Below are 15,917 nucleotides of genomic sequence, written 5' to 3'. Positions count from 1 at the left end.
CAATTCAAATATAATAAGAAAATACAGTAAGTTCCATGTGAACTTACTTGGAAAACAACAACAAACAATGTGTTAGGGACTAATCGCAATTTCTCCTTTTCTAAATTATCTTCCAATTGATTCAAATCCCAATCTATAATAAATCATTTCAGTTTATCAATTTCAATTGCTTTACACCATCCTATTATAAGTATAAGTCAATTCAATTTCACTTTTCAAAAGCTTCTTTAAATTTTACTTTTATTCAATTTAGTCCTTAAAACTAAAATAGCTATATATTTTAAATTTAAGCTTCGTTTTTCAATCCAATTTCAATCTTATCCTTATATAACCATTTAAAATCAATAATTATAGAAACTTCATATCACTTTCAAAATATTTAGGTTTTAGCCCTTTACTCAAAACTAACAAATTTCACTTTATAATTTAGTCATTTATCACATCTAAGCTTACAATCAAACTATTTAACACCAAAAGCTTCAAGATACATCAATGGTAATGTTTATAAACTTTAACAATTTTAAAAATTAACACCCGAATTAACTAAATCGAGCTACAACGATCTCAAAAATATAAATTTCATAAATAAGAAAAAGGGGCCTACCTACACCTACCGTGCAAGAGGGCCGAATAATTGGAGCTTAAAAATGGCCTTTTGGTTCTTTCTTTTGTTAGCTAAATTGGTGGGAAGACCATATTATTATTTTAATTAAAAATTAACATATAAATTATAATATATTCAAGCACTAACCGTCCACTTCAATTTAAATGGCTTAATTGCCATACAAACCCTTGAACAATTCCTATTTAAATCTTTTAACTAATAAAAATCAATAGCGATTAATTTTTGTAGTTTTTACGATTTAGTCTTGTACCTTAATTAGTTATCAATTCGGCGAAATTACTTATCCAAAATTTAATTCATCTATAAAATAGCTCCATCAATATTTTTATTAAATATTTACTAGTTCGGTTTATAGAAACGATGTCACAATACCTCATTTTCTGGCACCACTTCCTTTAGGGTCAAAACACTTGTACCGTAACTAACTATCCAATTAACAAATTCGTCAGACCAAAATTCAAGATAATATTATAATTGACCCAAATAATATTTACAGACCCAAGTTCCGAAATCACTGAAAATCAAGTTGTTACACCTCCCCAAAGAACAATGGTATACCAAATAGCAAGCTTCACCAAGCTAATAGGCATCACCCAACATAACTACCATCACTTGTCATTTACAAATCTTGTAATTGCCCAATGAAAGAGAGACTTAGACAAACAACTAACCATACTCCCTTACTCTCACCTTTGTCCTCAAACCTTCTAATATGGAAGAGTTTATTTCCTCCGTAGGGAACTACAAGTAAGTTGTATAAAGAAATACAAGCAAAATAAAAAATTTAAAGGACTATTTTTCTCTTTTTCATATATAGTTGAGTTCATTTAAAATTGGGTTGGCAGGATAGTTAATTGGCATTGAAAAGTAACCACACACATGTTGCCAAAATGTTCCCCTGCAAAATATGCTAGCAACATGTGATAGCGGGTCCACTCTTCGTCGCATAATAATCTTAGTTTCTTCCAATGCTTCGTTATATTCTCTTTCTTTTTTTTTTTAATTATCTTATTATAAGTTCTGATATCTTCTTGACATAATGTCTAAAACTATCTATAGCTCCTCCTCAACCCATTAATAGAAGGATAATACGCTTCAGCAAACTCGAATCCACGTCCTCTTGCATTGACAACAATACTCATATCAATTGAGTTAAGACTCGATCGACATTATATTATTAGTTACTATATGATGCTTTCAAGATTATACTATACGATTATCTAATAAAAAAATTGTCAAATGAAATACTCGAATGTATTAAAATATCACATTAAGCATGATCATATGTGAAAATATCAATGACTCTTAAATTTGATAAAACTTGACGAGACAAAAAATAATTAAAATTTATTTATGATAAATAATTTTAATCCTATATTATTTAAATAAATAATTATTATTTCCGTAAGCACGACTTTAAATTTCATTGAAATTAAAGATGGAGAAACTTAAATTCGCGTGAAAATTCATAGTTTGAAAACCCATTTAGGTACAAGTCCCTATAGTAGGTTTTATAGTCCCCAAATTAATAAACGACCCATCACTTGAGCATTTTTCCCACAGCTCCAATAATAATAAATGCTATCAGTTGAGCATTTTAGATTTTAACTAGGTTCAAGCACCTTTTACTTCTGCTCTCTGATTCGAGTCGAATTTATTCTACCTCACAAATCTATTATTTTTAGGATTGAGTTAAAATTTGGTCTTGAAGAATTGCTTAAAAGACATACGTGTCATGCACTTGATACAATTTAAAAAAATGTCCTTCCTTACATGCCTTAAAAAATCAAAACCATATTATAATTAAAAAGAAAAGAAAATACAATGATAAAGACGGAGGTGGTAGATTCAAGAATGGTCCATAGAATTTATGAAGTGGCAGTCCCACCACACAATGTGATGCCTATCCCTGAAGTTGCAACAACCCCTATGGACCCCACCGCTTTGTTATTGCCTTTACCTGCCCCACTCCTATGATTCTATTTCAGTATTCATACTCAGATTTTACCCCCCAATCTAGAATATGGTTTTTTATTTTTGATAACTTACATTTGCTTTAATTATATTATATAACCACATTTATGAAAATTTTACAAACATATCAAACTCTGTATATTTAAAAAAAAAGAAGAGCAAAATTGAACACAAAGGCATAAATGGTCGGAGGGAATGAAACATGTCACCTCATTTCCAACAAACAGGGTGAGTGACCGGGTGTAGCCGGTTGGTAGTATTGGGCCTTGGGTGCAGCCCATAATGTGAGGTTGGTGTTGTCAGGTAAAGGGGTGACAGTGAGTGGGTGAGGGAGCAAATTATTAGGGGTTCTCATTTTTCCTAAAGCTAATTGATGGTGTGTACGTACTAGATTTGGACAGCTCACCATTCTTATGTTTTACTTTTTAATTTACACTTCTTTTATTATTTATTCAAAAAAAGAGGTTCAAATTTAGATCTAAAATCTGTTTTGAAGAATAATAGTAATAGCTTCAAAGTCAAGCTCCATTTGTAGTTTATTGTGTAAGATTTAGGTTTAAAAGAGGAGATTGGGTGATTCTCAAGAGGATATAATTATTCCATAAATGAGTATATAGAAATTATTCGAATATTTCAATGTAAGCCGTATACAGTTTTCGAAGGAAGACATCTCAGTTGGTAGCTCGAACCACCAACCTTGGCTTTATATATAATTTAGGCTGTGTTCAGTATTGTTTCTAAGAAGCATTTTTGATATTAAAAAGAAAACACTTTTGAGATAAAAATATTACTAAATAAATTACTTTTTGAGAGAAAAAAATACTCCTCAAACCAAAAATTGACACCAAAACACTTTTTTTCCGAAAATTAAAAATTTTAATTTCTTCTTAAAATTTTTTTTCTCAAAAACAATGTTAAGCAAAGTCTTGAAAAAAAACGTAAAACTTGAATATGCTGTAATTTTTTTTATAATTAATATATTCATAGTTGTATGAGGTTAAAATATGTATCACATGGAGGACAAAGTTAAAATTTAAAACTCATAAAGTTGGTTTGGTAATTGTTCCTTAAATGCACAACGTTATGTGCGGTAATCCTAGTACAAATTTATCACCCAATTATGATACTAAAGTACCATCAAAATCTTACATCAATATATAATATTTTGTCAGCTCATTGACTTTCAATTTCATTCTCAATTTCAACCCCCAAAACCTCTTTCTTAATTAATATAAGGGTATATATGGAAAATAATTAACCCAAAACTTATTTTCTATAAATATTAGACCACCTTTAATTATTACAATATTATTAAGCTACCATAATTTCGAATTATGCAGCCTTTATTAAAAAGTACAAATATTTAGAAAGTTAACTCGACTTAGAAAAAAAAATTCTAAAAACTTTTCTAACGTCTTTTGCATCTTATATTTTGTTTTGCCTAGTGGTGCTGTTAGCCTCTAGATGGTTATTGCTCACCTTATTTCCCCTCCCATCAACTCTTTTTTTTCTTTCTCATTTACTCCACATGTCTTCTCTTTTTTCAGTTCGCAGATATATTTTGTAGGTATCTTTACTGTCTTCACAAGTTATGATGGACAGATGACAGTGCCTGTCATTCGCTAAAACTCCACCGGCCACCAGTAATTTTCTTAGAAAATGAGTGGCTATTCATCAGCTTCTTAACATGTTTCTATTTTGAGAGTGTTTTAGAATAATAAATGATTTCACGAGTCGATTCGGATCTATGTTGTCTTCTGTTTTATAAGTTTTTTTGTTTGTTTTTCCATTGTTTAATAAGTCTTCAGTTTTAGACGTTTTTGTTTGCTTTTGTAGCATGTTTGTTAGTCTTGCTTATGCATGTAATCTTAATTTTATAAGTAATTTTAGGGATGATTTTGTTGTCATCCTCTCTAGTTTGGTGAATGCTCGATTCTTTTGTTGATTTTTGCTCGCCGCTTTGAACCATTCGAGTCTAATTTCCTTATCGTATTAAATGCGCTTGTAATCACTCCAGATGTGTCGTGCTTGAGTTGTGACAAATCCAATTGTCAACGTGTCATAATGGTCTATTGATGCTAAGGTTAAAGCCTTTGTTGTGTTGATGAAGCTTGTCTTTTACCATCTACGATGAGTGTTTACTATTTTCCCCCTGATTTGTATGGTTCCATTCATTGAATGAATTAATGAATTTATCTTTCAAAAAAAATATTTAGAAAGTGTATGAAAAACGACTTCTGTATTATGATCCGACCACGTAATACCGCTTAGTATTAATTAAACGTTAGATAACCAATGAGCTAATATTTAGTTCCATTTTACTTTGCATGCAAAAACCATTGAAGACAATATACAAAGGATATTAATTTAATTTATAGATAATTTTATTAAACCAATATGTTTGAGAAAATACAAATATAGAAATGAATATACTACACTTAGGGCACCGGATCCAACACATCAAGGAGAATAGACCACTGGTTTTACCAAGAATAAAGATAGTACTACAATATTAGAAACTGAGTACTAGGGTATGTATGATAAGTTGTTTGCAACTTGGTTGATGGGGTTTCATCAGTTGATCCTAGAATCAAATAGTTTAGAGGTAGTTAAGACATTAACAAAAAGCTTTGGGAGGGTACCAACTAGCAAATTGGCTCGATCAGTTAAGGACCTGTTAAGAAAGGAAAGGCAGGTAACGGTGGTGCATGTTTACAGGGAGGCGAATAGGACGACAGACTGTATGGCTCAATTGGAAATAAGACGAGAACAAGGCTCCCCATATGCTGCACCAACCACTGGAGGAACTAACTCATTTGCTGCAAGCTGATTAAGAGGGTAGAACAGTGTCTAGGATTGTTTGTTTGATTCGATTTCTCGTATCTTCATAAAAAAATGTTATACCTCATTAATAATAGTGTTATTTATGTTAAATTTTTTAAAATAACAATTGTTTGTGATTCATTGGTAGTGTATCTATAAATATATCGAAATAATTATATTTATGTTGTATTTATATTTATACTATTGATATAAACAATATTTATATGTGAATTTCGACTTAAATTTTCTCACTTTGTTATATTGTGAAACTTACATTTTAAACAGTAGTATTAATATTAATGCTAACCCGTAAGATTAATAAGGGAGGAAGATAGTGATAGTATCAAGATGGTAAAGGATGAAAAGGAGATCTTTTGATGGGAGAGTTTAGGAGTTGAGGAAAGAGTATGTGCATAAGCTGATTGCGTGACCCTTTTATTTTGAGGCCATTAAACACAAAAGTCTGATTTGATATCCTTGGTAGTGACAGTGATGCTATATCCTAGGATAAGACGTTTTAGAATGATTGACAATCAATTACCCTGGACCTCCGCATGGTCCTCGTATAGTTTTAGTAAAGATGACTAGTCCAAAAGTTCACCAAGCTAAGGTTCACAAATTGACTTAAAGTCCACTTGTATCGTTGACTCCATCGTTAAACACGTGTCAATTTGACATGTGAAACTAATTTATATCAATTTAGAATTACTTATTGAGAAGACCAAATTTATTTAGTTAATCTGACTTGCAATTTTTAATCGCACATTTTCAGATCATGTACTTATCCCAATTGTCCCTAAGAAGATTAAAGATAAAAGCCTGTGAAAGTTGATAAAAAGGGTTAAGTTATTTTCTGATTTCATTTTTTCTTTTTACACATATACTAATTCCTTTATTGCTTCAAGTTTGCCAGCTAACTTAAAGCTGTAGTGGGTCCTAACCTATTAAAAACTCACACCATCAGACTAAAAGTATTTTACAAAATGTTAACCATTAAATTTATTTATAAAAATTACGAGAGTTAAAGTAAGATGGTAAGAATTTATAAAAATGTTAAAATAAAAAAATTAAATATTTTAACCAAATGAATTCTCAAATTATACCGTTTTTCTTAGCTACTTAATTTTTTATATATAAAATGGTATCTAAATTATCAATTTTTTTTCATTTTATCCAAAATGTATGTGAGGTCCATTAAAAACATGTAACATTTTTTTAATTGATATCTTGCTTCATTTTTTTCTCCCTGGATCATATGCAATAATATTTTTTATTAGTGACTTACGCCTAAGTGATTGATGATGATTCTTCCTCTTTTTCTTTTTTGAGAAAGGTTGACCGTTTCGATAAGATATTAAAATTATCCATATCCCCTCTTCAATCCATAAATAAGAAGATAATATGCTTTTTGATGTAATTGAGCTCACGTTTTGACAACAGTACTCATACTAATTGAATTAAGACTCAATTGACAATACAAATTCAAATATTAAAAGTGTAGTTATTAGAAAAAATTGTTTTAACATTGAATAAAAATAAATCTCAAATCTAATTGGAATAAAACAAAACATGAATTTTTTTTTTTTAAAAGAAAACAAAATTTTAACTCATTTATAAAAAAGGGAGTGGATAAAAATAAAAGAGGAAATTATGAATAAATAATGTAGTCTCTTTATCAAGAATTGACTAGTTGCCATAATTGACATCACTTCATCTTAAGACAAACACTTACCTCTTCCCAACAACAACAAACAAACAATTCCCATTCAGACAGACAGCTCTTCTCTTGTCCTTTTTAAGGAACTTCCTTTATTATACCATTAATATTTAATCAAATCAACTCAAGTTAAACCAACCACACCTTAATTACCTAATTAATTTTAAAGTACATTCTTAATGCAACAATGGTTTAATTAACCTATAATTACCCAAACATCATTATGAATATTTATTCATATAAATCTTTCAGTTTGTGGCTTTAAAAAACTTATCTTGTTGGAATAGAAAAGAAAAATAGTGGGCAAATCGAGCTTTTCTTTTCTTTTTTTATTGTTTTCTTTTGCCCTCTTGTACCAGTGTTGTTGTATAATTTATTAAGTACAAGTTTCTTGGGTGGTGGTTGAAGGATGAATAGTGGCGGTGGTGGAGGTGGTGGGGGGGCTGAGAGTGCCGGTGTGGGGATGGTAGCAATGAGGTCGTCATCATCACCATTTACAGTGTCACAGTGGCAGGAGCTGGAACATCAAGCTTTGATCTTTAAGTATATGATGGCAGGTTTGCCAGTGCCACCTGATCTTGTGCTCCCTATTCAGAAGAGCTTTGAGTCCATATCTCAAAGGTTCTTTCACCACCCTACCAGTAAGCATAATATTTTTTTTTTCTTTTCTCCTTCTTCTTCTTAGCATCTTCTTTAAAACCCTCTCCTTTATTTATTTATTTATTTTTATAAATTTCTAAAGATTTGATGTTTTGATTTTTTTTCTTCTCCCTTCTTTTCTGGGTTTGTTTTGTTTTGATTTGAGGAATCTTGTTTATTGATTGGGTGTTTTCTTGTTTAAAAAACTGAATTTTTTTGGGGGGTTTTGAATTTTGAAATGCTTTAAACTTTCTTCTTCTTCTTCTTCTTTTTTATAGTTTTAAAAGTAAAATATAAACAAAATAAAAAAGATGGCTCAGTTTCAAGCAACGATTTGCCCATTTTAAATGAGTTTTAAGATAAAATTTTGATATTATGAGTGGAATATTTGATTATTTCATAGTTCCAATGGATAATCTAAATTGACTTTTAATAACATTAAAATCACATTTTAAGGAGAAAGATTGGTCCCTTTCCTTGTTTTTCATACCGATTCACTCACCCAAAAAAATAATAATTTCTTACAGCTAAATTCCAGACATGTTTGGTTTTTGATGTCTTAATCAACAAATGTTGCATCACTTTTCACCTTTTTATTCATTTTCTGATATTTTTGTTTTGATGATTAGATTCTGATATTTGTTATATAGAAATTTGTTCTTTGTAACATCATTGTTAGAATCTATTATATTGTTGGTTTCGTATGTTGTTAAACTTGGAACCTACGTTCATTCATGTTTTGTTCCATTTGTTAATGAAAAACTTTGTTATGAATCTGAATTGAGTGTAATATTGCAGTGGGGTATTGTTCCTTTTATGGGAAGAAGGTGGATCCGGAGCCAGGACGATGTAGGAGGACCGATGGCAAGAAATGGCGGTGTTCCAAAGATGCGTATCCGGACTCAAAGTATTGCGAGCGCCATATGCACCGTGGCCGTAACCGTTCAAGAAAGCCTGTGGAATCACAAACTATGGCACAGTCATTATCTACTGTGACATCATTGACTGTTTCTGGTAGTACTACCGGTGGTGGTGGGACTGGGACGGCAAGCTTCCAGAGCCTTCCATTACATGCCTTTGGTGGTACGCAAGTCACTGCTTTGGCAACCGGTCAGTCTAATTATCATGTGGAGTCAATCCCCTATGGAATCCCGAGGAAAGATTATAGGTAAATTCGCTTCACATAGTTTTATTCCTAGCTTGGAAAAGATTGATATATTGTTGAGATGTGTACGGATTCTAGATATATTATTTATCGGACCCGTATCTGTTAGAGTGTGTGGTAGGAGTAAAATTGCGGATTCCTTCTCATTTGGGTAATGGAGGTATTGCAGAAACTTGAAAGTTTCTGTTAAGCTCAGTGTTCCGGGCCCTGGTGTCCTCAAGGATGGATGATGAGTTCAGTAGTGTCGCAGCTGAAATTTGTTCTTAGCTTACAGTTATTCTTTTCTAGTCTTTTTGCTTTTGTTTTCTCCGGGAAGTTCGTTTTTGCTGTCTGACTACCATGAGAATTGTCAATATCATGCTACTGCGTGCGAAATTATCCACTCTTCCTGTTTTTACCTAGAGGGATGGGGTACTTTTTTGCAGAAAGCTGAAAACTGTATTCACTTCATAGCTTCTGAGTGCTTGAGCACGTGCACCCACCTGTTTCCAGGCCCCGGAACGTGGTACATGATTCGTGGTTCTCAAGAACTATTTGTTCTCTGCAATGAATTTCCGAAAGCTATACATTAGTTTTGCAGCTAGGTTTGGTTCTTGTTGGTCCCATTACTGTTATAATTTAGTAGGTTTCCTGTTGATATATTCCTACGATGTGGGTAATGGATTAGTTCCTTGAAACATTTTAAAAAAAGAACTCTGCAATTCCCAGGGTTCCGGGCCCTTATGTTTATGAATACACTGTAGGATTCCATTGTCATAGCTGAGTGTGTTTTTTACCGTCTTTTTTTGAGTATTTTTCCTTTGTTTAATTCGTCCAAAAAAATTCTTACAAGCATTCTGAACTAGTGGCATATTGACCCTCTCTGTTTTCTGTCAGACGGGAAAGATACGAAAGGTCGAATTCACTTTACTGTTGTTGTTGGAACCTTGTTCTAAAAGTATCATATTACCTGCTATTTTTGGGGAAAGAAATTATAGGGTATCCCGAGTTCGAGGTCTTACAAGATGGAAAGTGAATGTGTTTTACTGTCTATGTTATGTAATATGACTTTGAAATTCATCTGTTGCTCGAATTTACTTTTGCCTGCACATTCTGTTAGCGGTCTTTATTGTTGGTAGGTTATTCTAGACCAGACAATTTGATTATTCATGTTATGTTGGTGTAATTTTGTTATGTCTCGATCATGTTTATGGTATTTTGTATTTTTATAAATTTTGGTGCATTAATAATTGATATTGTATATGTTGGGACATTTGTGTATCTATGCTATTGTGTCTCTTGTTTCATCATGTCGTCAAAGTCTAGGTTGTCCTTTGCCCCAATACACTTTTCTTCTTATTATTCCAATTTCGTTATGTGCTTTTCTGAATTAGCCTTAACCTTTAACACTATTAGCTTTGCGGCCACATGGTTTTCAACAGTCTTTATTGAAATGACTGCAAAATGTTCCGAGGAATTGAATAATTTTCGCGTTTACTTGGTTTGTGTCAATGTTCTAGCATCTGGACATAGTATGACTGGTTGTCCGAGGTTTCAGTGTTACATATATCCATGTTGTTCTCATGAGGTCTATGCAGATTCATTTATATAGGTCAACTCCCCTAGTGCATATGCCTTTCCCGATCCTAATAAGTTCATGCTTGTATTGCATTCAGATAGTACCGAATTTGTATCATGTTTGATTTTGGTATTCGATTCAAATTGCTCAAACTCTGTTATTTGTTTTAGCCATACCTGCCTGCTCCTTTTCGGGTAAGTATTGGACTGCCTCTGAACTATATTTGTACGTTTTACATCTGATGAATGATTATGATGTAATTTAACCAGATTATTTATCGGATGTATGACTTGATGTTTTGGTCTGGTGCTGGTTGATTATGCTTTTGATGTGTTTTACTCCACTCATTATAACACGTAGGTCTCAAGGAATAAAACCCGACGCGGGTGGGCATAGTTTCATCTCTGAGGCTTTGGGAAGCAACCGGGACACCTGGCCTCTAATGCAATCTAGAGTCTCTTCATTTCCTCAGTCAAAATCCGATGGCAACCCGGTCTTACTGAATGATTACCCTCAGCATTCGTTTTTCAGCGATTTCAACTCGGGAGAAACTGTGAAGCCCGAGGGTCAATCTCTTCGGCCGTTCTTTGACGAGTGGCCTAAAACCAGGGACACCTGGTCAGCTCTTGAAGACGACAGATCCAACCAGACCTCATTTTCTACAACACAGCTATCGATATCCATTCCGATGGCATCATCTGACTTCTCCACAACTGGTTCTCATTCTCCACACGGTGAGTTTCAAACTCCATAGTTGATCCTCCGAAACCCGCATTTGAATTACGCTGCAGATGGTTGAATGAACAGATATTTGGGATTTCCTGGAACCCCGATCGGAGAGAAGGCCTGGAAGTGTTCTAGCTACTGACTAATATTGTACTCTTTGATGATTTTGCTTCCGCATGAATGTGTGTAGTGTCAGTACACTGTAAGGTTTAGGGTTTTGGTATAAAATAAAACAAACCCTAGCAAGTAACTGGAAAAAAAATCAGACATTGCAGTTTTAATGGAATGAATGAAAGAGCATCAATTTTTCTGCTTGGATTTTAAATTTTTTAATCGAAAGAAAAATATAAAAAAAATTTGAATAAATTTGTTATTTTCCGTTAAATGTACTTCTGTGTTGATAAATTTGAAGTGGTTTTCATTTCCCGTTACTAGAATTAACTAAGGCTAAAATTTAAGATTAGATCATCCTAGATGTATATTTTATATATCTCCTTGAGTTTTCAAAATAGTGTAAAAGAAATGCTTCAAATCATTGCTATCTGACCCGGACCTATTTTAAAAGAGTAGAGGTATTTCGAATTGTTTGTTGGCACGAACAAAGTCAGGAAAAACCTCTAAAATTATTTCAATATTAGACCTTGGACATACCGAATCTCTTTAGAAAGAAAATATTTTGTCTCATGGTAGCCTGCACCAGTCCCCTTATGAAACTTTCGTTATTGGGTTAATCATACATTTCACATGTTTCTAGCGATTCATTTGGCATCATCAAATGATACAAGTTTTGGATAAAAATCTATAACGCACTAGTGTCACGGGGCTAGACCTTTCGTCCCGCAATCCGTGCGGCCTTAGGCGATCCATTTGTCCAAACTCACCCAAGTCAGCCTTAACTCAAGTGACGATTCTTTTAGAACTTCTCCAAGGCACCAATTGAAGAGCGTAAGCGATTTATGCCAAAAGAAGAACAACAAAGAACAACAGAAAGTCACATAAAAGAATGCACACAAGGTGTTTGAGTAAATGTTCTCTATTTCTCTTATTCATAAAGAATAATGAAACAATGAATGGAGTCAGTACAACTGAGGGGGGCTCTCTATTTATCGTTGAGCTCCCCAAATCCGACGGTCAAAATACATTTACATCGACGGATGAGATTAACCATATCCCTTAGTTTTAGGGACTTACAAGATATGTCTTATCAAATCTAATATAATCTAATCTTTACAAGATATGATTCCCTCTATCTTCTAAGATTAGTTACCATATTAGCCTAAGTTGCCATCTCTTTATTATCGGGCCAACCAGGCTTCAATCTGACAAGCTTGTCTAATAGCTCTTTGAATCGAACCAATTCTTGTGGGCCAAATGATCCCCATCTGAGCAATAGACCTCCATTGGATGCATTTGGTGCGATGGTCACGGGCTTTGAACTTTGGCCCGTGACACTAGAATGCCCTTGTTGACAATACTCTCTATATTTTGATAAAATTTGATTATTAACAAATAAATAAGCCATATCTTAAAGTCTACAAAAAGCATGAGACTTATCTAAATAAATTAGTTAAATTTATGATAAATATCATTATGAAAAAATTAATTCATACACCGTGCATAAAAAAAGGGTAAACTGTAATAGAGGTCACCTAACTATGGGTTTTTTTTTTCTTTTTGGTCTCATAATTATGAAAAGTTATAAAATGGTCATCTAACTATTAGTACATTTCTTTTATGGTCACTCAAATATGAAAATTTTAAAAATATCACTCAACTATTTAATTGTCTTTTTTGGTCACCAGTTGGCTAACGTAAACATGAAAATACTAAAAAATTCAAGATAGTTGGGTGATTAAAAAAGACAACATTGAATAATTAAGTGACCATTTTATAACTTTTCATAGTTGGGTGATCGAAAAAAAAATTTATCGTATTTTATAATTTTCATAGTTGAATGATAAAAAGGAAAAATAGTTGAGCCTAATGTAGTTGGCCCAAAAACAACATTCACCAACCGAGATACCATACATTTATCGGCAGAATAAATGACCTCATAAGAATAGAAGATAATGTTCTCACGTGAATGGTATGAGCATCGGCTTACAATTACTGAAGAAGAATAACATTGTGTCAATTTAAACAAAAACTTATATATGATTTGGTATTTATTTTTTTTATTTAAAATTGGTTATTAACTTTTCTAAAAAGATATTTAATATTAATTCTTTTAACGATGTTAGTTTGACAACGAACGTGACAGTTTATATTATTTCTCTTACATATCATGTCAATAAATAATTTAAAAATTATAACAATATTAAAAATAATATTTTAAAAATAGCGTAAACTACGTATTAATTTTTATATAAGTTGTCATATTTAAAATTTTAACATTTTAATCAATATTTTCATTAAGAAAATAACAATTCGATTTTTTTAAAGGACTAAAATTAAATTTAACTAAAAAATAAATACCAATTTGACAAAAAGATATAAAGGGATGGAAATTTAGGAATTAAGAAAGATTATATGGTGTGATTTGAAATTTGAAATTTGGAATTTATTGAAATATTGTTGAATTTAGTAAATATTATGTACATAAATAAAATGAGGTGGTACACACTCGATCAAATCCATGTTTTAAATTTCTTCTGTACTTTTTATAGTCTGTAATGGGCAGGCAAAGTTGTTGAGGACAATTTGTTTTAGCCACGACTAGACATTATCTATTTCGACAGTAAAAATAATTTGAATAAATGTAATAAGTTGCAATTTTTTATTAGACGGATTTGATTGGTTGAATGTAACTCTATCATAATTTTCTCTCTCATGTTCGGTAGTATAAATTTTAGTTACACATTTATATAAATATTAATTACTGTAAAAAAATTATTATGATAAAAGAAATTTCCAAATGGGTAACAAAAATTAAAATCAAATCATCATACATAATATATTAGTCAAAGAAAATAGTCGATAATATGATTACTAAAAGAAATAACAAAAAATAAATAAACATCACCGGCAATTTTATCTCATTACCATTGCATTCTATATTTGTTGGGTTATTCCCTCTTTTAACATTTAATGTATACTTCTTATCATCATCTGTTGGTTCTTGATTGAGTTCTTCATCATGTGAACCTGAATCTGTATCATTAAAATTATTCTCTTTCTTCTATGCACTCTTCAAAATATGAATCATCCCAATTTTACCTACAAATAAAGTTATAAAGTATACAACATGCTCGTATGATTCAACTTTGTTTTTTACGCAATTATGAAGTGATGTTATTAATATGAGAAATCTTGGTTTTAGAACAACAAAAGTCCTCTCAACCATATTTCGAAGCTTTGAATGTCTCAAATTGAAAATTTTGCGAGTTGCCTCTAATATTTGTATCTAGCTCTATTCTCTCAAATAGTATTGTACCCCATAATATGGTGTAAGAAAATATTTTGTATTTGAAAAACTAGCATCTACAACATAAACAATATGTAACTTTAATTATAAAAACTTATATTAGGTTATAATGTTTTATAATAAGTAAATTAGGTTAAAATAATATAAAAGTTAAATACATAAACTTTATAAAAAGTTTTATAAAATGTCCAACAACTTTCATAACATTAATTTCTTGTAAATAATATATTTTTACCATAAATTTAGAGACTTCTTTTTATAAATAAGTTATGGTCAAAATATTATAACACGTTTTATATAAATATCTTATTTTTATAATATATAGCATGGACACGTAAATAAGTTATGTTCATATATTTTGGCTATAACTTTTTATAAATAAATATATTATAACACTTTTATAACACATAAATTATTTTCTATATACTATTTGACCATAACATAAATTTTTTTAAGATTTTAGTTATATAATTCTTTTGTTAGAACTTTATAAAATACACATAAATTATTTTTTATAACATATTTTTTAGGATTTATAATATAATTTTAATCATAACCATCTCGAGCACTCAATGCGTGTTCGTGTTTATAATATTCTTTTCATAACTTAAACTTGCATAAAAATAATAATATTTTAAAGTTAAATCATGAATAAGTATAAGTATTTCGAAAGCCATAGAATAATTGGATTTGGAGATAATTACCCAAATAATTACTCTAATTCTCACCCTCCTCTAAGAATTGAAAAGTGTAATTGGGGTGCTTCAATTGCTTCTAATCCAGTGGGATCCGTCAATTACAATGGTTACTCAAATATGTCACCCTTGTGTAATTACAAACAATTACACTTAAATCTAATTACTAGGTGCTTTTTCAAACACTACCTTAGTTTCTAACTCATTTTGTTTACAAGTAATTATATAAAAAATTTCCGATCAAATCAATTATTATAGGTGGTACAATGAATGAATTAGCTAACTCAACTAAGCAACTAACTCTACGTGTGATCATGTTTCTTTAAAGGAAGACATTTAATTTCTATAGAAGTCTTTTCTTTAAAGATCTCAATATATTTGATTCCTTATGGATGACTTATTGAAGAACATTCAAGAGAAGATACATTTACACTGATTGGAGAATTGCAAGCCTATAATGCCTATTTGAAGAAGGATTACTTAGTTGATTTGGCATGATTGAGAGAGAGCACTTAATTGTTCATGGTAAGGAACTTGTTTTTAATGCAATTACTTTGTAAATAAATTGTTC

At 31.3% G+C, this 15,917-nt stretch overlaps 1 protein-coding gene across 1 annotated transcript; it reads left to right on the top strand.

Moving 5' to 3' along the window:
• The first annotated feature begins 7,407 nt into the window (after positions 1 to 7,407).
• Positions 7,408 to 11,545, top strand: LOC105782910 (growth-regulating factor 4). Its single transcript, XM_012608005.2, has 3 exons — positions 7,408 to 7,780; positions 8,577 to 8,946; positions 10,862 to 11,545. Exons 1-3 carry the CDS (start codon positions 7,549 to 7,551, stop codon positions 11,253 to 11,255), a joined length of 996 nt encoding a protein of 331 aa, XP_012463459.1. The 5' UTR covers positions 7,408 to 7,548; the 3' UTR covers positions 11,256 to 11,545.
• Positions 11,546 to 15,917: the final 4,372 nt, after the last annotated feature.

The sequence above is a fragment of the Gossypium raimondii genome, chromosome 13 (genome assembly GCF_025698545.1).
Source record: "Gossypium raimondii isolate GPD5lz chromosome 13, ASM2569854v1, whole genome shotgun sequence".
Classification (NCBI taxonomy): Eukaryota; Viridiplantae; Streptophyta; class Magnoliopsida; order Malvales; family Malvaceae; genus Gossypium; species Gossypium raimondii.
This window is presented reverse-complemented; position numbering and strand designations above follow the sequence as displayed.